Source organism: Melozone crissalis, unplaced genomic scaffold (genome assembly GCF_028551555.1).
Source record: "Melozone crissalis strain CALT ecotype California unplaced genomic scaffold, PUWL_Pcris_2 ptg000016l_1, whole genome shotgun sequence".
NCBI lineage: Eukaryota > Metazoa > Chordata > Aves > Passeriformes > Passerellidae > Melozone > Melozone crissalis.
Window position 1 is genome coordinate 29,969,235 of NW_026535794.1, and position 26,942 is coordinate 29,996,176.

General features: G+C 36.1%; 1 protein-coding gene across 1 annotated transcript in view; it reads right to left on the bottom strand.

Moving 5' to 3' along the window:
* The window catches only part of CRPPA (CDP-L-ribitol pyrophosphorylase A), a 104,523-nt gene that overhangs the window by 17,048 nt on the left and 60,533 nt on the right, over positions 1–26,942 (bottom strand). The window contains exon 9 of the mRNA XM_054273858.1: positions 24,261–24,389. Within this exon, the coding sequence (XP_054129833.1) occupies positions 24,261–24,389 (129 nt within the window). The remainder of the gene's footprint in view (positions 1–24,260; positions 24,390–26,942) is intronic.

The following is a 26,942-nucleotide window of genomic DNA, read 5'->3' on the forward strand; positions in this document are numbered from 1 at the left end:
TGTGAGATTCTGCCTGCACCCACTGTTTACAGTTAAATATGATCTGATTTGATAACTTAGAATCTGAAAATAATACTTTTTTAAAGTTCAGATATACAGAATAGCACTCATTCATGACCAAACAGTCAAAATTCAAGAAGCTTAATGGCTTTCATTCATTAAAAAAGACAGTCCATGAATCCTTGTATTTAAGTCAGGTAATGCAGGCTGCTGTGTCACTTGCAACTGCACTTAAAGTTTGTAACTTGTGGAATCTTGTTTATTTTGGAATCAGCTCCTTTTCTTGAAAGAACTGCAAAAACATAAAAAGCATCACAAATCACCAGAACAGATTAGTTAGCTACTGCCCAGGTTGCCAGTCCCACCTTATGTAGAGACACATCCAAGATTCAACATCAACAGATCACCAAGACTTGGTTTTGTTTATTTCATTGGATGGAACCACGTCCCAGCAGAGGCTGGGGGCAACAACAAACTCCCTCAGCCTTACAGTGGGTAGATATGTACTTTCTGATATCACACATAACAAACACCATGTACTTCAGCTGCAATAACTGAGGACGGCTTCTGGCCAGTGCATTGCAAGGTTCTGATGGCATCCTAAGAACAGCATCTTTCTTGGAAAGGTGTGAAAATGGCTGATATGAATTGCTCATTTGTCACAAATTTATCCACGGTGTACTTAATCTGGGATTCTAAATCTCATTGGCTTTAAGACAAAGCATTATTGACAACTATCTGTACCTCAGATACAGTTTAAATCATTCTTCATAAAACATGTAAAATGCATACCTTTTTTTCTACAAAAAAAAATTTCAATTACATCTTCAAATGCCAGCCATCAGAAGTAGAAATCAGCATGAACAATGTGTTCACCCAAAGTACATTTTGTCCACTTCTGCTACCTGTCTACTGCTTTCACTCTTTGGCAAATTCTGCTTTTCAGCTGTAGCTTCAGACATTACATGAAAAGTAAAGAATGAAAACCAGAAGGTTTAACACTATTGTGAAGCTTAAATGAGCAAACTATAGAAATCCATTACATAAAGCAGGAATCAGATTCCAAAGGCAATGTAAAAAAAGGGGAGGAATCTGGCTTGTATATGGGTCAGAGTGTTTTTAAAATGTCCTTCTGTACAACATTAACAGTTCTGAGTGCTTATAGAGATGAAAAAGGGATGTAGCTACAAAAACTTACTTTAAATTTGGACAACCAGATTGACACAATCCACAAAAAAGTCAGAATTACAAAACTAGGCAATAGTAGAACAGCTTTTAACATAGCTAGTAAAATTCACTGCTACATCAGATGAGAGAATCCAAAAATATATCAGAATTAAACACAGATTCACAGAAAAACTTCATTATTTTCAATAGATCTTGGACAGAAAAAGGGTGTGTGAGTTCAGAAGTATAACCTTCAAAATCCAACAATACTTGCAAGTCAAGTAGTTGATGTGTTTCACACTATGCTCCTGACATATTCTGCTTTTGGAAAAGCCAAACTGCTAAAACACAGAATCACTAAACCTAAAAAATCTATAAAACTCTCTGTATTAACTTGTCTGACTTACTCTACTCTAACATTACCTCCAATAAAGTGGATGGCTAAATCAGGAAGCTTCTTCCCCTCATGCCCCTTCAAAGATATAAATGAACTTCTCCTTTCCTACACAGTGATTCAGATCAGGAGCCTAACACCTACCATTTATTTAGATATCATAGCTGGATGTAATAATCAAATAATCCATAATATGAAAAGAAATTATTTTCTCCTTTTAACATTACATAGAGAACTTTGTATTTGTTAGGAAATCTCATCTAGCAGAGAAAAATTCTTGTGTGGAAGAGGGGCATTTTAAAAAAATCTATTCTAAAGGCAAATATGATGTCCTGATGTATATAAGCAGCAAAACACCAAACTAAGTCCCACAGATTCTTATTTTTCATAAATGCTGCACTTTGTCTGTTGTGATAACTTATGAAGTTATTATTACTTGAATAGTCACTGAAAATAAAAGCTATATATTGTAAAAAGTATTGTTTCATAATAGAAATATATGTAATTCTGTGCCTGCATTAGCTGTCAGTCATGAACTGAAAATTACAATAGAACTTGATAGAATTAAATTCCTATAAATGATACCTAAGAGGAGGTTGGAGTTTGTTCAAATTGTACTTCAAAGCAGTTGCTATAGCTGCTCACTCAAACAGCCTTGCATTTTCTGCCTGCCTTTCTCTTGCAGGTTTATTTCCAATTTCCCATTTACTGAGTGTCTGTGTAAAAGTTCCACACGTTAAGTAACAGATATATTCCTAAAGACCTGTGATTGTCTGTCTTCAATTTAATTAATTTGCTCAGAATCTTTGTATATAATGTGAACATAAGGAAATTCAGATTCCAGGCATCTTGATTCCATAGTTTAGTGTAGCAAAGAAGGTTCTACAATGCAAAGCATTAAGTTCAAATATACAGTGGTTTAGTTTACATTAAAAAAAATGAGAATTCTTAAAAGCATTTATTTTTACAATTATATTGTGCTGTGTTATTTTTACAACTTTTGTAACCTGTATGTAGAAGATTTTGAAACTGAAAACACCGATCTAAATATTCATATCTAGTAAGAATTCAGCAGAATTGTAAATATCCCAATATCAGGATGGAGACAAAACAAAATCTTTAAAATGGAAGAAGTTTCCGTTCTTCCTTGTGGTCAGTAAAAAGAGTGGCTCTGCACATTAGAAGTCTCCATTTGCAGTATTTAATACACCTGTCCTCTGAAGTAAGGTAAACCAATTAAACATGAATATTTAAGAGCCCTAAGATCAAACTGAGCATAATGGAGTTGAGAAGTTCCATAAGCTTCAGTGAGGGTCAACCTAATATTAATTTCATCTGCATTTGCTAAATGCCTAGATTTATTAAACAATTGACAGAGCATATCAGAAAAATGAAATATGCCTGCCAGATACTATTGCTTAATTCATGGAAGGTATACAGTGAAACAACAGATAAATGACACATACTGTATGTAACTCACAGATACTGCCAGTTCACCTAAAAATTCATTTTAACAAATGAAGGAAGGAGCTCTAGAAATGCCCCCTGCATTATCTGCATGAGTTTACTGAGTCCCAAGCCATACCTATCAAACCCACTCAGTTAGGCAAAGACAATTGTTAATGAAAAAATATTTTCTAGTTCAATCAGCTCAACCCCTGCTACCAATCAGTATTCAACAGTGCACTTCCAAAGTTGCCTGAAGTCAATTTGACTTCAGGCAACTTTGTAAGCAAACATGCTGGAGGAAAGAAACTCGACTCTTCCTGTGCCATACCATGTTTCCCCATACTTCCAAGTTTGAATCATTTCTCAGGAAGTCTGAGAATTTTTCACATCCCTTGTCAAGTACAGTTCAATCTGTGCCTTAATTTTCCTGATCCTATCCTTACACATCCAAACCGCATTCCTCTCCAATGCCAAGGCTACTTGTCCCTGCTTCCACTGGCTATGCATTTCTTTCCTACTCTTCAGTTTAAAATCCTTGCTCAGATCTCAAGACATCCCTTCCAATCTGATAAACATTCCTGACAGTGCTGTAACAGGCATCAACCTGGAGGCATAACTGTCAACATTTATCAGCATATGAAGCAAAACTGGGGGCAAAACACCAAAACAAAAGCACAATGTACTTTATTATCATACTTTCTAAGCAGTGCTGTTCTCAGCTATACAACACATCTCAGTGCACCAGTGAAATCACTGCACATGCATATCCTCAATGCTCTCTTAACATATCTCTTGGAATTGCCTACTTCTCTTATAATGTCTAGAATGTTATTTTGCATAGAGGTGTTTACTCTTATATGTCATATCAAACACAGTCCTTCTTGCTTAAGCTGGAGTGTGTGTCTCAGCAAAACTTTCAATCAACAACAACAAAGTTTAAATGGCATTTATGTAGAAGGTGCTTAACAAACACTTGACAGAACACATTATCTGCTTGTTACAAGGTTATTATTGATGCTGGCCTGTGTCAGCAAGAGTGTGGCCAGCAGGAACAGGACAGCAACCATCCACCTGTACTGGCGAGGCCAGTGCTGAGGTTCTGGGCCCCTCACTACAAGAAAGACATTGAGGTGCTGAAGTGTGTCCAGAGAACGGAGCTGGTGAAGGGTCTGGAGCACAAGTCCTATGCGGAGCAGCTGAGGCAGCTGGGGATGCCTAGCCTGGAGAAAAGGAGGCTCAGGAGGGGCCTTATCACTCTCTACAGCTGCCTGAAAGGAGGTTGTAGCCAGGTGGAGGTCAGCCTCTTCTCTCAGCCAACCAGTGACAGGATAAGAGGAAATGCAGTGCCAGGGGAGGTTTCAAGCTGGACATCAGGAAGAATTTCTTCACAGGAAGGCCTGTCAGGCATTGGAAAAGGTTGCCCAGGGAGGTGGTGGAATCACCATCCCTGAAAGTCTTCAAGAAACTGCTGGTTGTGGCACCTAGTCCCATAAACTAACTGACAAAGTGGTGTTGGATCACAGGCTGGATTCAATGATCTTGGAGGTCTTTTAACAACCTGAATGACTCTGTGACTATTCACAGACAAGCCCTACAATTGTTCATCAAACCAGCAAATCACCAGCTGCCTTGGATACCTTTGCAGATAGATGTTTACACTTAAGAGAAAAACACATTCTGACCTCTGAGCATTAGAGCTGACAAGCAGACTGGGTAAAACTGTACAAAGCTGCTATGTTAATGCCAGCTGGCTTTAAATGTCCCTGCACACTGTGACAAAATGCTTTTTTGGTAACTGCATTCTCACTACTTCACATTTTAAAACATTCTCTAGTTAATGACCAAAATACTACTGAGCAATAACAATGCTTATTGTTTTCACACTTTTTTCATCTTCAGTCTATCAAAATAAATTGCCATGAGTAAAGCAGATGATGAAGACTGTTCCTACCAAGACAAGATCCTTACGTACATTATTTTTTTATCAATTATGAACTGAACTTAATGAAGCATTTCCCATCACAGTGTGCTTTGCACTCAATTTTAGGCACACAGTACCTTCACTATCTGTACTGTTTTCCTCATACCCAAGCACAATCCTGAATATCCACGAGGCAGCTCGGGTCTGTGTAGTCTGCTCATCTCACTTTAAAAGCACATGAACAGCACTTAAATAGAACCACCAGCTCCACTTAGGATAATGCTGCTCTTGCAGAATGATTCAGATTACCACACATACCCAGTGGAGAGTGTTTAGTGAACTTTGGGATATGTCAGGAAGAATTTCTGATTATCAGTATTTGAGAAATACTACCTGCTTGGGGCAGCCTGCTCAGAATATTCTCATCTGATGAGGGACATGAACAAAATAACATCTGGAAGTCTTTTATATCACCCATCCCTGTTTAAAAAAAAAAAGCTATTGTCTGAGTTGATGATTCACGGTTATAACGTTTCTAGTAACTGTCAACTTTCTCATGCCAATTATTTAAATATCAAAATAATATATTTGCCTGAGGCAATAAAAAGCAATAAAATAAGAGTTGGCAGTTTTACTTACATTATAAAAATCTTGATTCAAAGAGTTCATCCAATTAGTAAAAGAAGAAATTGCATTGTGTACCTTTTAGCTAAAGTGTTTAATGCTGTTTTCATTTAGATTGTATTTGTGTTTGAGTCCAATAACAGTGAGTGAGAGTGACAGGGATCCATTTTGTGGATCCTGCCATCTGGCACAGGATCCCCTGAAAGAGTCACAGAACATCTGTTTAAGTACCAGATGCTCTTGAGGCAGACAGACAACTTGTGTGAGGGGCACGGAGGGTAGAAGGTCAATCAGATGGGTGTCTCACTGGGCTGGAAGAGGTCTCCTCCCGAGCACAGCCTCTATACTAGCTGCATCCAGGCTTTTTGGGTTTCACTTGAGCCAAACACCCATTCCAGACCACTTCTGCTCCATACCAGTAGCCAAAAACATAGGAGCTGAGTGGAAACTTCTGGACAGAGGTGGGAAAATAGGGGAAATGAAAATAATTTAGAGTAAATAATAAAACTAACGGGTAATTCTGTTGCTGAAGGGAGTAAGGGACAGGGACTATTTGATTATAAAAATGATGCTGCTGCAGGTGAAAGGAGAAGAGAATTTCCTGTACCAAAAAGATGAAAGGAGAAGGGACGACTGCCTGGCAAGATGGAAAGGCAAGCAGCTGTTGTAGGGAGAGGAGAGTTGCTGCTACTTTCCAGTGCAGGAGGGACAGGAAACTGAATCTCAGGTCAATATTTTAACCCAAAGAACCCAGGAAAAGAGTATCTTCTGGAGTTTCCTAAATTCAGCTGTCTTCACCAGGTAGAGCAGCACAGTAAGAGCAGACCAATGAAATGATGCTGCTGAGGACCTTGTAATTAAGCAATACGCATTTTGCAGATTTTTACTTCAGTCTAGTTCAAATCTGAGGTCCAGATCAAGTGTTTCCACTCCAGCAATTCCAAGGATAGTTGACTCACAAATCTGGTGAAGAGCAGATATATCAGGTGGATACTCAGTGAGGCACTTCATCATCCTTTTGTCTGTCAGACATGGTAACACCAGGTGGCAGAAGCAATGGCATGAATCTCCTTTATGAGCCTCATATATGGAGTCAGTCCTTTCTGTTAATCTTTGTTTCCACTTTGAGTCTTCCTGTTTTTTGTTACACTGCCACCATAATGCCATCAGGAGTTCCCTCCTTCTCCTACTCTTCCATCTGTAGCAAACACTCTGTGACAATACCCCAGATGAACAGAATTCACGGAGCCACTTGAGTCTGAGGAGAGAACGTTTTCTAGGAGTCTTTAGCACCACTGCTGCTTTGACTCTAGTCTGGTACCAGCTGGATGAGACTGCATCACCCTGCGACATGGATAAAGCACACAGCATATGCAGAACTTGAAGATGCAGAGGCTTACAGTCAAAGCCTTCTGCTATGAGTTGGCATTGTGATTTCACCATGCTCATAATAAATTTCAGGTGCCTATAATTTTTTCAGTTACAGTAGGCAAAGATATAATCAAGACTGCCGGGGACGTTTTTCAAGCCGTATTTTTTGAAAGTGTGTACATAACTCTGTATGGAGAACATCTTTCCTCACATGAAGCAGTATGATATGATCAAGTCTTGAACCTAGAGATGTTCACATTACTCATGAAAACTCCAGTGGAACTGGTACTGGAAGGACAGTGACCACTGACAGGGATGTCAACAGCAAAGACTATGAGGTTTTATTAGTCTATAGCACGAGCAGAATATTTCAGTAGTATATTCCACATGGAGCAATACAATCTAGTATGATTCCACGGAGGTTCCCTTTGTTATACTAGTGTTACAACTTCACAAAAAACAAACAAAAAAATGAGGCAAAACATTGTAAACATACTTAATATTTGTCAGCTATGCTAAGATACTACAACACTAATACCAGAGGGTTACTTTGGGGAGATCCACTTGGGGCTCTTCCTTCTATACTGTTTAAGTACTGACACAGCCTGAAAACATTTCTAATCTGACAACCTAAAGCAGCAATACATAACAAAAAGGCTTCTCCAAAGCTTGTTCTGGTGAATCACAGTATAAACCCAGAATTTTACAGTTAAAACATCCAGAAAAGATCTAAAAGTCTTATGGGAGAAGTTTCTTATTCTTGCAAGTCTTAGCAAATCTGTGTGTTTATTTTGGGGGTTAAATTTTGCAATTCCAAAGGAATAAAGGGCCCTACCATTGCTTTATGTCATTTTTATAATCTTACTTTAAAATGCTATCATCACTAATACTAAACTTTCCATTGTCTTTCAAAGTGAAAGTTTTACTTTGCTAATGTTAAGTTTTATAGCATCATCAACCAGTCTTCAATAACAGTGGGGTTTGGGGTTTTTTGCAATAGGATATACCAGCATCACTGCATAACTCAGTTGATTGACACTGAAATTATTTTTCCCTCAGCATCTCAGACAGTAATTGGGTCTCTACTGAACATCTTCATCAGTCATTAAGGAAAGCTTTTTAACATGCATATGCAGGGAAATATGATGAGTAGTCTGGCACAATTATTTTCATAATTGAGTAGCTGTTATGAATTCCATTTTTGTAAACAGAAGCATAAAATGAGGGAATCTCCACAACTTTCCTGTCCAAACTCTTGCTCCTGAGCTATCCACATGAAATTGAAAAACAGAAGTACCATTACTATGTCAACATGGACCATAACACTAACAAAATCCTGCTTCTCACAACCAGACATGCAGACAACCCCTCCATTCTCCTACAACTCACAGGTTCCAGGCTTCTACCCAGTCTACTTTAAATTCAGCTTCCTTGAATATAATTAACCAAACCCCACATTGTTTATAAACATATATAAATACTAGAATGAGGTATCAAAATAAATTCTGAAATACTGCATAATTAATTTGCATGCCACTTATTTTTAAATGAATGTTTTTCTTAAACACCATAATTGTGGAATATCAAAGCAATGGAATAAATCAAAATCTTACAAGGTAAAAAACAGGCAAAACAAAACAAAACAGAAACCAAACCCCCATTATTCAGCCTTAAAGCTCAGAGTGAGGTAGAATATTTTCTCTATTCCAAGCTTATGATGGAGAATTCCTCACCACTTTTTCTTTCTCTCAAATCTGATCCTGTATGTTCATTCCTCCCAGATCTTCTTACAAAGGATGACAGAGACTAAGATCTGTATCTCCAGATCTGGCCAGACACAGCATTCCCTAGAATGTGTTCCCCCACACAGAGCATAGCATCCGTGGTCGTGTCATCAATCACAGAAGCAGAGAAATGAATATAAATGTGCTTATTTCTAAACCTGATAGCTTGTTCATACTTGAAAAGAGATAAATCACTCCACAAGTATCTCATAAATAATGTTCACTTACAATGAAAGCATTAATAACTGCAATTGTATGTATGAAGAGCTATGCAGAAGGCTATTCACCTATCACAGGGTGTGGAAAGAAAAAACTAATAGTATGAACAGTTCAAAAACTCTGAGACACAATAGACTTAAAAGACATAAAATGCTGTGGGGAGGAAAATGTGGAGTCACACAAGAAACTTGTAAAGTAAAGCTGTGAATCCGTACGCATTCCACTCCTCCGCAGATACTGGCCTGGGGCTACTATACGTCTGGAAGAGGGTGTCTGTGTGGAGATTTACGAATTAACTGCACTTCATGTCCAAAAACTGCTATTCATCATCACATGGTGTTTTCAACAAGGGCAGTTGAGCTAAAATGCTTCAGCTGAAGCCACTAAGTATTTGCTAACTTGATACTGATGTCAATTCCAGGGTGGAGAAAAGCACAGAAATTAAGGATCGTGGTAGGCAAATTTCACAGGAATTTTACAGAGAACCCTATTTTCTGACTTTTACAACTCCTTTCTGCTACTTGAATTTTTACTACAGCTCACTCTTCCTCTTAGCTTACACTAAAAACATTGCATCCTAGTTTCTTTTCTACCGAAAGATGCTGATAAACTCTGGCAAGTGAGAAAGATGGAATAGCAAGAACATGATCTGTATCACTGGTACTTTCATTTATATCTGACTGATCGAGCAAAAAGAACAGTTTTGTAGTTGCTCCCACTTTAACACTTTAGCCTTCTCTATGCCATGATGAACAGATACTGTTCATCAATACAATAGCATGCCATGTTTCAGTGTAGGGTGCATTTGTAACTCCTGGTAGGCCTTGAGTGTTCCTGCATGGATGAGCATGTTTAGGAATGTCTTGGTTTAAAATAGACATTAGAAACTTGAGTAATAAATATATAATTATCATCTGGATAAAGATGCCTAAAATCCTACTGCCTCTGACTATAATTATAGTAATAAAAGTATTGCTGACTGATGAAGAAATGTACTATTTATGCTGCAGGGATTGCAAATCAACACTTTTTTATACTGGGTTAAGAATCCAGTTTGCATTATAAAATCTCATTGGTATATAAAATAATTACTCATTGGTATATAAAATAACTCACCTCTGGACTGCAGTGATTAAATCTTCTGGCCTTCTCCTCCTGTATTATCTTTTTACTATGATCTATATTATTTCCATGATAATAAACTCATCAATTCAAGACAATACTTGGTCTTTACTGGATAAAACATGTTTATGTAAAATGTATGCTCATTGTCCTAAATCACATCTTCAAGATATCTTTCATATGTAGTAAAATATTGTCTCAGTAGATTAGAGAAAATATTTCCAAACATGCCTACAAAGCACAACCCTCAGAAACCTCTTATCTTATTTTAATATCATATCTTTAATCTTATTTTGCTCACTATATCCCTGGAGTGAATATTAAAAAGAAGACCTATTTTACAGTTGCCAAGTGGGGATACATCATCTGAACTGCAAATTTAAATTTAAATGCTTTAGATCTTCTAGAAAGATTAAAAACGTGAGTGATATTTTCATCTATATTTATGAAGTATGTATTGATAGAGTTTCCAAATTCTGGCAGTAGGAGTGGAAGAGCCTTCCCTCATTCAGAGATGATGTGGCTATTGCAATGCTTTTCCTGTTCTCAATGGAAGAGTTATGGACCATGGTCTACATTCAATGAGCCAGCTTACAATTAATTTTACATTAGATGCCTTTTTGAGAAAATAGCGAGGAAATAAACAGTTCACTGTATCAGTTTTCAATTTTAAAATACAAAGATTAACACAACTCAGAACTCAAATAATTAAGGAGTTTCTGTGCAGACTATTTCAGGATATTTTTGCATAAAGCATTTTAATAGCATATGATTATTCACTTTTCAATCCACAAGACACATTGGGAACAGCACTAACAAGTGTGGCAAACTACCAAGACTGGTAAAATGATCATGGACTCCACTGTCTACTCCACCCATGCCATAAAAAGCCAAGTTCATTGCTGCTGCCCAATTCCCACCTTTTTTTATTTCTTTCTCCTGCAACATTCCCTCCTGTCTTGCCTTTTTTCTCCCCCCTGCCATAAGGGAGGTGTCTCTTTACCCCTTATTCTCTCTTCTTGACACCAGGTGCCCAAGCTGAGGGTGGTTATGAACACACGAAAATCCTATTGTAACTAAAACACATTGTACACTACCACCAAATAGGAGCAATGAGCTGCAGTGTATTCCCTGGGGAAAAAAATGGGGAAAAAATGCCAAAGCCTCTGTGGGGTATGTTCAAAGTCTTTGTGGAAAGGGCAGCCACAAAGAAAGCTGAAACCCATGGACAATAATCCATGACGAATACAGAGGAACGTCTGCAAATTTCACAGCTGTAGCTTCCACTAGCATCAACAGTGTATGTACAAGAGAGAAGGGTTATAGAGCTGAATCACTTGGCTAAATCTGGATTAATCATCAAATCATATAATATCCTCAGCTGGAAGAGTCTGACAAGGTTCATTGAGTCCAAATCACAAGACAACCCCCAAAATTACATCATGTGCCTGAAAGCATTGTCTCACAAGAAAACAGTAAAAATTGTTCCTAGTATTATGTTGGCTCTCCCTACCAGGATGCAGCTTACCTTCTTCAGCAAAGAAAAGTGGGAAATAAGAATTCAAAATTAAATTTAATTCATTTACTGTAGCTTCCAATCCCACCTGGGTTCATTGTTCTGACTGGACAGTCTCCAGTAGCAGGAACTCTAACAAGGATCCCTGTGAATGGACAGAAGCTAGGACACTATAGTGGCTGCACAGAAGGAGGAGTTCATCAGATACATAAGAAAGCATGCCTAATGAATATAGAGCCAAGACACTGCTCACTTTTCACAAAACACAATGTTAGGACAGGCTACAAGTATTTTTAAGTAAGTGAACAAATCACACTGCATAGAGTAAATCCACCTTCATCTACTAAGAAAACTATATAAATAAGAACATTCTCAATTTTGAGAACCACCTCTATGCACAGCCAAGAAAGTTTTTCCTAATGTCACCAAAAAATCATTCTATTTTTAAGTGGAAAGCTTTTGTTAAATTTTACATTCATCTTGTTTTGACCTTGATTACCAAATAAAGTCAAGTCCTACAGATAACGTGAATTTAGAATAAACACAATTTATAAAGATATCAAGTTACAGTGCTTACTAAAGCTTGTAGAAATAATAAACATGCTGCTATGAATGATAAAATCACAGGAACAAAAAGAGCCATTGGACTAGTAGCATTGAAGTGTACTAGCTTAACCCAATACCAAAGTACACAATCATAGGATGACAGCATGGTTTGGGTGGGAGGCACCTCTAAAGGTCATCTAATCCAACCCCCCTGCAATGAGTCTTCAACTAGATCAGATTGCTCAGAGCCCTGTCCAACCCGACTGTGAATGATTCTGGGTTCTGGGCAACCTGTGCCAGAATTTTATCACTCTCAGTGAAAAAACTTCTTTATTTAATCTAAAAAACTCTCATTCAGTTAAAAACCAATAAAGTTTCTAGTGCTTCTCTGCAGTAACATCACTTTTGCCTGTACACTTGAATGGGTGTATTCTTTGGCTGAAAAACATCAGCAAGGAGACACAGTTGCTACATTATCAGGATACAGAGGGCTTTTTTCTGCAAAACACTTGCCCTAGGATTAAAATTAAACTTGTTGCTGCACTTCTGCATGGAAACAATGTTAAGAGCCATGTGCAAATGTTCCATTTCAAACTAAACTGATGCTGTCTCAAATGATTTAGCATTGTTTTAGGCTAGACACTGAATATGATTCTGATTTTGGCACAATTTGGTGCAAGCTTATGCTATAAATTAGCACTCTAAGGTACTCTGACCAATGTTCCCATCCCAAGTGAATCTGATCCTTCACATCCTTAATTATACTGGCAAGTTCTCTCTTAAACACAGCTGTACTGCTTCTAGCAAAATGGAATATTGATACAGAATCTTTGGGGGGGGAAAAAAGCCAAAGACAACCCTTGATAGTTTCACCAGTGCTTCACAGTTTTTAAGAAGAACTTTTTATTTTAAAACAAGTTTCCCACTCTCTTTTTCTGTAAAGAAAAAGCTATCTTAGCTCTGCCCCATTGTAGCACTTTAGTTTGTGGTGGTCTTGGTTTGTGGATTTGAGGCAAGAGTGAACATTATTTTCAAAAGGCAACATGAAGATAGATCCTGACTTACAAAAAAAAGAAGTGTGTTACTCTGATTTGAGCAGTTGCTTTTTAATAATAACCCTGAACATTTCTATATGTCTCTGTGTTCAAAAGGATGTTGCTCATGTTCCCCTTAACCAAGAATATGGAGGTGGTAATTAGGCATGGAGCCAGTGAGTCTCCAAGCAGTTTGTCTTAATGCTATAATATCAACTAGTACAAAATATGCCCTTTTCAAACAGAAGGAGAGAATGGCCTAATTCATACCATAAAGAATTAGAAAAGGAAAAATATACAGAGTTAATCACATAACAATGTTTGCCAAGCAATGAATAGCTGAAATAGATGGGTATACAAGACAAACACGTTTCAGATGAGATTTATCAATCTTTATCAATCAAACTTTATCAAAGATTGATAAAGTTACTAAAACCAATACAGAAGGAAGGCAAAGACAACAATGTTTGCTTAAAGGAACAATCTTGCATGTAGAGCAAAGGGGTTGGATGATGATTTTTTCTGTCACTTAATTCCTATTTTTCTATGCGTGAAGAAAAAGCAACATTATCAGCCACTCAATTTGTTCAGCACTGACATTGAAATCCATCTCCTTTAGAAGCATACTTGTCTCAAGCTCTTAGAGACATGGCTACAAGCAGTTGCTGGCACATGAAACCACAGTGGTCCTTCCACTAGAAATGCAAACCCTGTTAACAAGAAAAGCAGCAGTGCAGCTCACAGAACTGCCATCCTCCCTTTGCTATTGCTGTGACTGACACACAACCTGTCTAGGAAAACTTTCAGTGGCTGTTTTCTTACACCACTAAATTTCATCCCCACTCTCACTCTTGGGATAAACTAGTTCAGCAAAGAGATTATACTGTTTAGGAGAGAAATAGGTCTTTTTCAATTCACGCCTGAAAAAAGTGCATGAATTGAAAAAAACCTATTAGTTCAGCAAAGAGATTATATTGTTTAGGACAGAAATAGGTTTTTTTCAATTCATGCCAGTAAGAGTTACTAATACATTAATCAACAAAATCTTACATCAACTGGATGTAGATGCATGGTTAGCCCTTATTTAGTAACAGCTAACTACTTAAAATTGGGTTTGCAGTAAACTTTAGGAAGTGGAATTTTGACAAACAAACATGCTTAATGGAACTTCAGAGTGCAGTAAATAACCCCAAAACATTTTGAAGCTCTATAAACAAAGCAGATTAATCTTCTCTCCAAAAGATTTAGAAACAGTACATGCAGAGAACATATAGTTCCATAAAAAAATAACTCTTCACTTCAGAGGAAAAGGCACATGCTCTCCCTTTTGACACCATCAATATTTTGGTTTATGAACTTAAGAGCTTGTAAACATAGTTATGCCATAGTTCTGTGGAAGAATCTCTGTGCCTTGAACATGGCAAGCATAGAGCACACTTGGATGACAAAAATCAAAAGCTGAACTATGGAACTGGTATCTGGCCTAGTTGAAGGAAAGTTCTGAACCCATTTTATTTCATTTTGAATAATGAAAGACCTTGCAGGAAAAACATCTATGATTGCACAGTTCTGGGAGCAAGTGACCATAGAAGTTGCTGTGTAGTGAGCCTTACAAAGCATACTTCATTATACTGCTGCTGTTTAAGTAGAAATCACACATTATCTTCATCTTTCATATCATTTGCTACAATTTTGCCTACAAAATTCAACACCTGGTCTACTCAATTTAAGCACAGAACACTGGAATTAAATAAAGAAGGGAAAAACACTTGAGCTCATAGCTGCATAAGAATGGAAAGACTGAGTCAAGGAAAAAATTGAAGGCAGAGGTTCTGCCAAAAATGTGCATTCATGTTGCTGCCAGTACCACACAGGTTGAATAAAACTCAAATGTAAACAATCCCCTTTTTTAAAAGATGCTGCTGAGTAGAAACTTCAAAGAGCAAAACAGTTATAAATCAAGACAATTTATATAAGTACATTGCAAAGCAATGGGCCATGATGCTCAATAGAAAATGTGACCTCTGACCTGGTGAGAAAGTATACTGTAAGGCTTGGAATATGGTTAAAATATTAGTTTTGAAGATGAATAAAAATTGGCTTAGGAAAGCAGCTCCTCAAAGAATACTTTAAAATCAAATTTAATGAGTTCAGACTGAAAATGCTGGAAAATCTATAATGTAGACATTTTCCACTTTTATTCAATCCAAGTATTCAGCTGGAAAATAACTTCCAGGATATACTTCACAACAAAATTCAGATGAAAATCACTACCCAGTGGAGGCTTCCTATGATCTTTCTCTGATTTCTGTTAAGCCTCAATCCACACATTTCCACGTCTTAAGAGAACAGTTTCATCTAACTTCAAACACTCTGCATCTCACAGTCTTGAGATATGAACATATTTTCATATTCAGATGTTCCAAAACATATTTAGATGAAAGCCAGCTGAAAAGTTTAGAAACTTAACATTGGTGAGATGAAGATGCCACGAGATTTGCTCCTGTTATCTTTGAATGTTAAAATAAATAGCCGTCAGCAACCACAAGCCAGCACCAGAATGCACTGTGATTGTTCTGGCCTTATCACTAATGAAAAGAAGCACCAGGTTCCTAGTGGTGTGCATCATCTCTAGTTTAAAAATTGCCTTAGCAGGCACAAAAGCCTGGTAATAATTTCCAATTTAAAACAAGAAAATTCTGACAAGATACAGGAACTACAGAATGGAAAGCTGTAACTCTGTACCAGAAAATTTAACAAACAATTAAATACTCAATAGTAATAGCAGGGAGCAATTTAAGATTATGAGAAAGTCAACATGTTTTTGTTTTTAAGTTTGAATGTGCATTCTCACTGTATTTCTTCAAAGGAGTGGGTGACAATTGATTGAATTTACAGGGATTTCCAAAACTTTCAACAAAATTCTTCCCCAAAGGTTTTGAAGAAAACTAAGGTTCCAGGACATAAGACAGAAGACCTACCAGAGATAAATCCTTGTTTAAAAGACTGAGTAGAGTGGGTAGGAGAAAATGCTTAGTCCTCAGAACAGAACCCACATAGTTCAGGTGGGATTTGTTATAGGATCTATGTTGTTCAACACACTAATAAAATAACTGGAAAAAATAGAAGTAATAATATGAGTTTGCTTATGATATGAAGTCCATTAGGGTAATGGCTGACTGGCATGGAATGCACGAAGTTGATTATGAACTGAGTAATTAGACAATAAAATTATAAAGGAAGTTGAATGTAACTGAATGTAAAACAATTCATCTGTATTTCAAATTCTAAATTATGAGATCTCAGCACACCAGTAGCAAGCTCCTGTGCTTAGGAGGAGCAACTATTTTGCAAAGAACCACCTCTTTCTTTGTTTTCTAGTCTATGTAGCTGCTCGCTAGGGGACACACTGGAGGCTAAAAGTTTACACAGATCTCAGAAGACAAGAGCATGGAGCAGAAACCCATCAGGGCTAATACCTCCACAGAAAACCTCTCTGGCTCAGGAAATACTTAGGAATTACTGAGTGTAAGGAGAAAATTTAGGGGTGTCATATATGCTTGCCCTGGTCTGATTCTCTCCTAGGGATTTCCTTACAGCTACTGTTGGACACAAGAAAATGACCTAGATAAACTTCTGATCTGGTCCATTATGGCCATCTTTGATGCTGACATTTTGCAGCATAATAAATCCCACTGCAGCAAAACCCAAACCTGGGATGTATCAGGACAGATACTTCCAGAGGAGATGGGTGACAAATCTGAAAAAGGGCAAAAAGGACACAAGGGCACAAAGCAGCTACTAGGACAGATCAGGTATCACTGGGATCTGATGGCTGTGCATGCTGGGGCATTTTTCATTCTTGGGCCTTTGCCATGTGAAAAATCACATTTTTAAATACTTCAGCACTTGGTGTGATGCATAATGGATGACTTTCACTGAAAAATTGGACACAAGCAACAAATAAGTCTTGAGGCTTAGTGTCAAATACATACAGAACCCCCAACCACCAGTCTTCCAGCCCTTCCAAAGAAATACCCCAAAGTTAGCCTGAGGATGGATTACTTGACTCCTGCTAACATATAGCAGGAGAGGATGAAAGAGGAAATTAATACTCCCAATATAGATTTGATGGTTACTGTTTCTGCTGCACAAATTTTAGGAATTACCACACTATAAGAGCCTGAAGATCTGTTACAGCCACTAAAATGTACAGCTTGAAGAGAATTTTTGTGTTTAAATGGTTGAAGAACTTCCTAAGTTTTCCTTGTCCAATATAGTGATGCAAATTGCTACAACCTTTACATACTTTCACTATAAAACTAAACTTTGCTTTGAAACTGGAAAAAGTTATCTGAAGAATTTCAGCCATATTTTTAATTGAAAAAGTGCACTCAAAATACAAAACTCATTTGGAAATCAGCACAACAGCGAGCTGTTAACATTTTCAAAATGCCTCTTAAGCACACAGAACAATTTTAGAAAGCTTCTTTGTTACTGTTGTTTCATGTAATCAGAGCTAAGCTAGAAAAAAACCAGAAGTATTCTGTAATATAGGTATTTTAGTCACCTACTAAATGATGCCTCTGGGAGACAGCATGGAAGCCAAGTGAGAAGATTCATTTTTGATGTCCAACTTAGACAGTAAAAGAGTACAAACACCACTTGAAGTGGAGAATTGCAGCACTAACAACTCAAAAGTGCAACTGCCCTTAAACAGATATAATGGTCTTCAGAGGTTTCTGTCAGGCAGGCTAGCAATGGAAAGAAAAGTTAAAAGGCATTTGTTTGCAAACAAAATTTTGTGTCAAAGTCCTTTCATCTTAAATGTTTATGTTTCCATTAAGAGATAAGAGGTCAGCATCAAAGCTTTAATAAGAAATAAAAATCAGAATAACTCATACTATCAGATTTGAAGATGAAACTCAGATTTGATGCTCATAGTATTTGTTTTTGCAAATGGTTCCAATTCAATGTTTATTTCCTATTACAATAATGTATCCAGAATAATTTAAACTAACATACTTTTCAAGTTCCTATATTGTATATCACATATTTTCCTTTTCACTTGAGAATCTGGTAGTTCACCTCAAATCCACTTGTTCCCCAAAATTCTTCATACTAAGGAGCTATTTTTAGAGGAATATGTATTATACAATTAAAATGTCCACAAAAGAAACAACTGGCAACCTTTATTGAATAACACTGTCAGAATGGCTGAACTGAGGTAAAAGAGCAAGGATGTTTAAAGGGCAATTTATGAAGTCACGACTTTTAGGATATGCCTACATGCCTTAATCACTTTGGCTGACAAGTTGATGGAAGAACTCTGATTTCTCCAATTATAAGTTCAATAGCTGAAGCAAGTCTAAAAAGGTCATGTGTAAAAGGCATAAAATATTAACCTCATAGTTTTCTGTGCAGCTTGTTAAACTCCCAGAACTTGTAATAGCGGAGACAAATTGAGCAACTTTCTGACCTTTCTGTGATAAAAACCTACAGTTATTTAATGAAAGCCCTAAAGGTTACCAATTATTTTTCTTAAAAGCCCATCTTCCTCAGACTGGGAATTTGGTACTGCACTGAGAAATTAGTTTGTGGAAATATTAATTTGAGTGCTTTTAGAAGAGTTGCAAATCTGGAGAAAATCTGCTGGTTTGTTACCTGTTTTGGCTAGAAGAGGAGGAAGACTTGAGGGGAAAAAAGAGAACAACAGAGAAAGGTGTCAAGAGAAAAAAGCAAGGAAATAAAAGAGCACGTATGCACGCATTCAAGGTAGACACACCAAAACTCTGAAATAAAAGAATAGCAATCCCAATTTTTTGATCAATATTATCCAGTATCAAGCTTCAGGATATCTACTAAAATGAGCAGCCAAGCAGCTGTGCTTCCCAAATTGTCATGCACCAGAGTGTTGCAAGCAAAAGTGAGGTTGCAAAGTTCTGTGTTTATGACCTTTCCTGACTCAAAGCCCAAAACTTCACCAGCATTTTGGTAAAATTTGACCTAATACATTTCTTAATTGACTAATGTTCCAGAGACATGTTCTTTTTTTAATTTCTTGACATCCTGTGAATGGTACAAAAGAGATACAAAAGTCCAGCTTGATCAAATAGATTTCAGTTCAAAATACAAAGCCATGTTTGTAAATCTTTCTCATCATGTCAGTTTAACTTATTGCAAAATACGCATCCATGACTGATTGCAGATAGCACTAATAATTAAGAATAAAAATGTGTAAAGCCTGCATAAATATCAGTTTCTGGTTTTACTGGTGAATGACTGCCTATGAGTTTGTATTGAGAAAGCTACAGATTCTGATTTTTATGAGCCTATTCATATAGAAAGGTTCAGACTCATTTGGTTTTCCTTTTTGTCCTAAACTCCATGGAAACAAGACCACTCTGGCTCATCACATAATTTGCACAATTTTCCTTGGTGAAAGAGTGAATAGTGCATAGGATCACAAAATTTAAAAGTTCGACTTCTACCTCTTGAAAATACTAAACAGTAATTACTTGGCCTTAAGGATTTCTAGGAATAAATGTAAGTAAACAAATGCATTACAATCTATTACATCATTGCAGCTGAAATTTTTAAAAATGTCATTTTTGCTGTCTCCAGGCAGCATCCCAATCATTTTAATCAGATTGCAATCATTTGACCAATTCTATGCTGATTATTAAGTGAATTGAGAAGCATGCAGGGGTCATGTACAGCAGAGCCTATTTGTTTTTAATGAGTTTCCAAAATTTTATTTTGTTATTTTGCTTCATTTGCCCTCCAGGCTCATTATCTCACTACTGGTTGCCAAACCAACTTCTAGTTTGTGGATTATCCCATTGAGGGGTGTGTTCCCTCTTTTGAGAAACACTGCCTTAATGTTTACCCATAATACTATTTTAAGGGATCTTTGATGAAAAAGAAATCATAAATGTTTACCTTTGGGGCTTACCAAGACAGACATAAAACACTTCTAGCACACTAAGTATTTCTTGAGCCATCAACCACACTGCAGACGAGCCTCTTGTCTTCAAAAAATCTTTAAGGCTACAGTAAGTGTTCAGTATGTTTGCATAAGAAAACACCCACAGTTCAGGTTCCTTTAAGTTTCAAGCAGCTTCATAACAATTATTATATTGCATCATTTGTCTCTTTTTAGTGTAGGTACTGTGATTTTTCTGGCTGTCAGTGAATAGTTCCTTTATCTTAACCCAACAGAAGTTTCAGAGGCAGAAGTACTTGGGCCCACTGTACCCTAGGCAAGGCGCAGCACATATTTGCTGCTCTGACACAACATTCTCTCAGTGCTTCTCTGAAGTAGCATTATTTTGAATTCACACAGTTCTATAACCAAGATATATTAATGTTACTTTCTTATTTTAAAGCTTTCTGTGGTTTACTATGTCCATCCAAATGTGCTTTATTTTGGATTATTACTGTTCCTTTTTAATCCCTCCAAACAGTAACAGTCTTTAATGAAACTTACAGGCCAAGATTTTATTTCTGTAAACATTATAAGCTGTTGAATTTGAACTCCCATGCTAGGAAATGCTTTTACTAGTCTCTTTTTATTATTTTATTGATCATTTTTGTCATTCAGTCATAAGACTGTTATTATTATTACTATGAATATTTTTAAAGGGAGAAGAGCAGTAAATAAAGAAAATAGGGGCTTTTTTTAAACATTACTGTCATATTCAAGCATAACCCCATTAACTACCTAGCACATGTTTAAAGATAATAATGTGTGTGTGTGTGTGTGTGAGATCAAGGCCCAATTTCAGTATAATTCCATTGTTCAGAACATAGAACAACAACATGCAGCTGAGGTATCTTCCTAAATCTTGTTCCTCCAATGATAGAAATCAATAGTTTTAACAGATATCCATCCCTGCATGGATGCAATGGTTTGACATTCGCTTTCCTTTTCTTCGGGGTTTTAGCAGTTCTTAAGTCTCCTTCTAAGTACAACTTTGTTTATTTAAGAATAATTTGGCTTCTTTTTATAGGTTTTCCTCCTAATATTCAGAATTTGCTTTCTCCATTACATCCTACTTGATATGATTATTAAAACAAAGATTCTTATTCTAATATGTAATACCATGCCCGTCATTGCTATTTTCAAGGTGAACTCATTAAATTAAGGAGTTGGAATTTTACTAACATTTTCATCAACACTTGCCAGTAATATCATCCATAAAAAAATCAACCTTTCTCCCTATTTTTACTTCACGTTACTTATCAGCTATTTCCTTCAAATTATCTGAAAAGTGGTCAAAAACAAATTCCCTAAGTTCAGACTCAGATACTGAATACTCTTTGGCCCTTTGTATTTTGAATATGCAAACCACTTCTAGCATTGCAGAACTGTTTTAGAAAAGAAAAAAAAACCATAAATGCAAATTAAATTAACTGTATTTTCAGCATGCAAACTAGAGATTTGATGAAGTGGATCTGTATATCAATATCAGTAATGTGGTATTCTATGCATGATGTTTATAAGACAAATAACTATTTGTGTACCATGCACTTGTTATAGGCAAATGAAAGGTTAAAAACAGGTCATTTATACAGCACATTAAAGCCTTTTCCTCTCATTCTCCTGATTAGTTTCTTGGTATATCAAATAATCATAAAAATACTTCGCATCTTTTTCTACATACCAAACAAACACTGCTTTTAAGAAGTGAAATTAAGGCTCATACTTTTTCTTAGGGCTGCACAGCTCCTTCAATACCATCAAAACTGAACTCCATGATTCTACAAGCATTTAATTTCCACTTCCAAAACATAAAAAAGCTATATTTTCAAAATGTATTTATTTCAACAAACTTGCTTTTCTAATGCAAAATCCAAAAGACTGCCCCCATTTTCTTTTATATCAACATATCCTTACACCCACTTAACCATATAGCCCTATGAAACGTAATATAATTTCACCTGAACATTACCATGGCCTTGTCTCAATAAATTCCCCTTTTTTTAAATTAGGAAATGTGTACCTATCAGCTGTGTATGTCTGGTAGTGATGATATAAACCTGTCAGCTAGAGGAAAGCTCCATGAAGTAACCTGTCATCACTCTTTTCCTGAAATAAACTACAGCTTTCTGGGACTTCTAGAACGCATCTAGTGACAGAAGTTATTGCAATAATAGGGTATCCTGCATTAGCACAGGTGCTTTTTTGTGTTTCTACTTCTTCTGGACTCCTCATCATGCCTATATGAATAATGGAACTCATGTACAGGTTCATCTATTAATGGCTTGTACTAGAAGTAAAATACCTTGGTGACTGAAATCATGAAATTATGCTTTGGACTTCAGAGTCAAAAAAAAAAAGAAACTATTTTAAAAATGTTTTTTCATGTAAAAATTTGCTTTTGTTCACAGTCTCTCAGTCCCACCCAGACCAGCAATAAATTTGGGGCTATGTAATTTCTAGATTCATACATCAAATCTTTCCATAGGCCTTTACCTAGAAACAATAATGTTCTATATAGATCTGCAGCCAAAAGTAAACTTGATACATATATCACATATCTACAAATTATGTGTACAACCTATTCTTTTGTTATTGATCAAAGTAGACAGCAGGAACTCAAGACTATATTCCTGTCACTGTGAGCAGGGACATGTTTTAAAGCCATTCTAAAACAAGACAGCTAGAAATAGTTTACTTGTCTTTTGCAGTGTTTTACTCTATATAAGATTTTCTCCATGCTAATAAGTGATGATTCTCCCTGCAATGATCTTACATAATGATTCTAGCTTTTTATTTTCAAAGAATGGAGGCAGCAGTCTGCTGCAATCCTCTTATCACCACAGATCAAGAATTCCCACTCAGATCTCAACTGCTCTTATATATGTCCATTAATATTAAAATGTCTTGTTGCCATGCACATCAAAATCCACTGAAGATTATAAAAGATTTTTCTGTCTTCCAGTCAGGTTTACTAACTGTTGCTATCCACATGTGTCTATTTGATTCACTTGAATATAAAATCACATACACACAATGAAGTCAAAAAGGCAAAAACTGCAGTTAGACCACAGCAATATCTGAAGCATTCCTTTTTACCATGATAAGGTGACTCTTAGAGCTATATTTCAATAGTTATTCAAATTATTTTTATCAAAAGAAGCCAGAATTCAGCCTGAAAAAATGGGATTTGATAGCAGCAGAAAGAAAACTGATCAGTTGTATGTCCATTGGTGTTTTACAAACAAGAGATGAACTAATGTCGTATAATAGCAATGTTCATATTTTGTTGGCATTAAAAGTCTATAAAAACATAAACTGATAGGTATTGATACTCACAGCTCTTAATAAAGCAACAGAATTTGATGGGAAAAATCAAGCGCTTGGTATACCAGAAAAATATTTAAAATGAAAGCCACATTTAATCAATTATATATAAACCCAAATATATAATTTAAAAAAAAAAAAGCAGTTAAGATTACATTTATTCTTCTTTATTAAAATTTCTAGTTTGCTTCTTCCTTCAAACTTCAGTTTGCTGAGTTAAAAAGCTGAAAAATTTTATCTGCACTGGAGGCAAGGCAGCCCACTCTTCTGGTTGACAGAACATGTTTCCCAGGCAAAGGGTTTATTTTTAAATAGCTTTTGTGAGTACAAAGTATGTTGGAGTGCAAACTCTTTTTGCCTCCAGCTGAGGCAATTTGCTGCTATTACAGACACTGTTTCAACACCTATACACCATGCCCTTTCTGTCACCTGAGTACCAAACTCATTTTGATGAGGGACATAAAACACTGCAGAACCACTGACTGAATGTATTTCACTATTTTTCTCTTTTTCTAATGCTGAGAAAAAGTAATTTCCTAAGCAGAAAAGCAAAAAGGTTCCTGATGTTTTCATGCATTTCTAAAAAGTGTTTATCATTTATTCCTCTCTAATCAAAAAGCTTACATTTTTGTTCATAACTACAGGCTTGTCTGAATTTTGAACAAGAACAGGCAAGAATCTTCCCAAAAAATCCTTTTTGTGTCATTTTTATTTCCCTTTGATTTTGTTTTAAATGAAGATTCTATCATTAATCATATGAATTGCAAAAGAAGATAATTTGCACACAGAAAGATAATTACATACCTTATATTGGATAAGGAGACCATAAACTAAAATATTTTTCTTTTTAGTTTCTCTTGCAAATTTCTTGATTGTAGTTAGGTCTTCCATCCCAATGCTGAAAGAATTATTTTCTGGAATATCCAAGTGCACCTGCAAAAGAACAGATGAGGAAAAAACAAAATCCACTTTTTCCATAGTGTGCCAGTTTAGACTGATGGCTTTTAGTATCTGATTTTTATGTGTTAAGCACACATAAAAATACAGACTAAAAAAGGCTTTTCTTAGCTTCTATTTACTACTGAATTCCACTGCTTACACATTTAGGGACATGAAAACTATTTTTTTCAAAGCAGAAGAAACCAATATGCCAGAACATGTTGTGCATCTTAAAAATATTCAATTAAATTTGAGAACAAACAACATTCTTTTATAAGCTCTAGATTAACTTTCAGAGGAGTTTTTTTGCTTGGGTTTTTTACTATCAGAGGACTATAGAATACACGTGTCTTTCGTAAGTATCTTGAAGGTTTTCAAGACAAAACTAAATTCTTTAAAGTTTAATTGGAAATGTACTATCCTTTCAGTATAGCAAATTAGTTGCTTTTATTGGGTTAATTTCAAGATAATACTTCAAGTTTAAAAAGCAGAAACTACCTCAAAAGAAGCCTGAGCCCTTGGGCAGGGAAAGGCAGGTCTCATTTCCATCAAGGATGCTGCACAAACATGGCAGGTCTTACAGGACGTGAACTGAGTTTAAGAAGTGTTTGGACAACACTCTCAGGCACAAGGTGTCATTCTTGAGGTGTCCTGTGCAGGGCCAAGAGTTGGACTCAATCATCATTGTGGGTCCCTTCCAACTCAGAATATTCTGTGCTTCTGTAACTGGTATTTCAGGGAGGTATCAACCAACTAGCTCAATCCTTTCCCAAGTCTTACATATACCACATTTTAATCAGCTTCCCTCCAAAACTTCTATTAGCTGTAGAAATCAAAATTAAGTATGATGATTTGTACATATAAGGTTTCAATGTCTATTAATAGCAGAAATACCTTTACTCCTAAAAGGAAAATTATTTCAAGTTCTATTTGTACATTGTGTTCCATTTACACTGACAGAAAATAGGTCCCCAGTCATTTTCCCTTGGAGCACTTTTTTAAAAAAGCTGTTTATTTCCTAAATGCATACTTACCAGAAGCAAAGCTATTGTCTTCTACTACACAAGCAGAGATTAATTTTCACACACACTCATTATTTCGTTATTTTCTACCCAAAACAAGGCTAAGTAAGTACTACTCATTTACAGCTATTTACAAGAAATTATTAAACCTATTATTTTGAGAGAACTTCACCTAGCTCTTCTTTACCATTAACCTCTTTAACAGCTTTGAAAAGAGATTTTTCTTAAACTAACTTTGGTACTGAAATGCAAATAATTGCAACTACAGAGCTGAAGTACTAGCATTCCTTTCTTTCTAACCCTAAGCAAAGCAACAACATAAAAATCAAATCCATTCATACCCTTTACAAACATGAAAATGTATTGCTCAAAAAAGCAATGTCAGTTTAAGAATACGATTTGTCAGGTTACAGCATAATTGAAGATACTGCCTTGATGCAAACGAATAATTGCCTCAAGTTTACCTCTGTGATGCCTATTTCTCCTGCAACATTAATCTTCCCTTTTGTCCAGATAGAGTGATCCCATTGCTGCTTCAGCTTACAAATGCCATGAAACAATCCAGTCAGGCACCAGGATAATGGATAGACTTTGAATCTGGGGCAACTGATAGGTAGGAATATGAAAAAAGTCATCGTGTCCAGTGCAAGCCCATCTTTTCATTGGATCAATGCGCACTGGGCTGGTTAAACAGAGAGTCTGGCACAATAATAACACCTGTCATTTCTACAACTAAAGAAGATGACTATTGGAAGGGAAAAAAAAACCTTTTTTCCTTAATTATCATATTATTATGAAGAAATTGCTTTTTGTCATTAAATCAAAGAATAGACAAGAACTTTCCAATTACCCAAATACAATTGTATTAGACTGTTCCTAGTTATGAGTTTGGAATAGAAGCAGTTAGCTGCTCTCCCCATTTATTCTTTCAAGAGTTTTACTTTTGAGAGGAAAAAAACATGTTTCCCTTACAGCTGGTATCTAAGACCTATGCATTTAAATGTCAATATACTGCTTAAAATTCTGATTCACATTTGTCTGAGAACTATTAATATTTCCTTTTACATTGAAAGAAAGTGTACTACAGGATTTTTCATGAACAATTATTTCAGTTATTATGTTAAAAAGGTATATATACAGGAAAGAAGAAAGTTGATGAAAATCCCCCTCATGAGCCTTAGAGAAGAGGACACCCAACACTGAATTTAAATTAAGACTGCTGAAGGAATTTTCTATCTACCATAACATCTGTAATGAGTTTTAGAGCTCAGAAGTTTAAAGGACTTCAATACTTTCCAGTGATTAATAGGAGACAATTATTTGTTAAGCTAATTCTTGGCACTCTAAACATACCTCCAAGATCTCCTCTTCTTCCCTTCTGGTATTTCTAAAAGATAGTGTGGTACATCCACCAGATGCCCAAGTGCAATTAGGCAACATAATTTTAACAAATGTATTTCTATCAGTGTTTTAAATATTCACAACTTTTATGAAGTTGTGAGATTTTCTTCCAATGTCTAGTTCT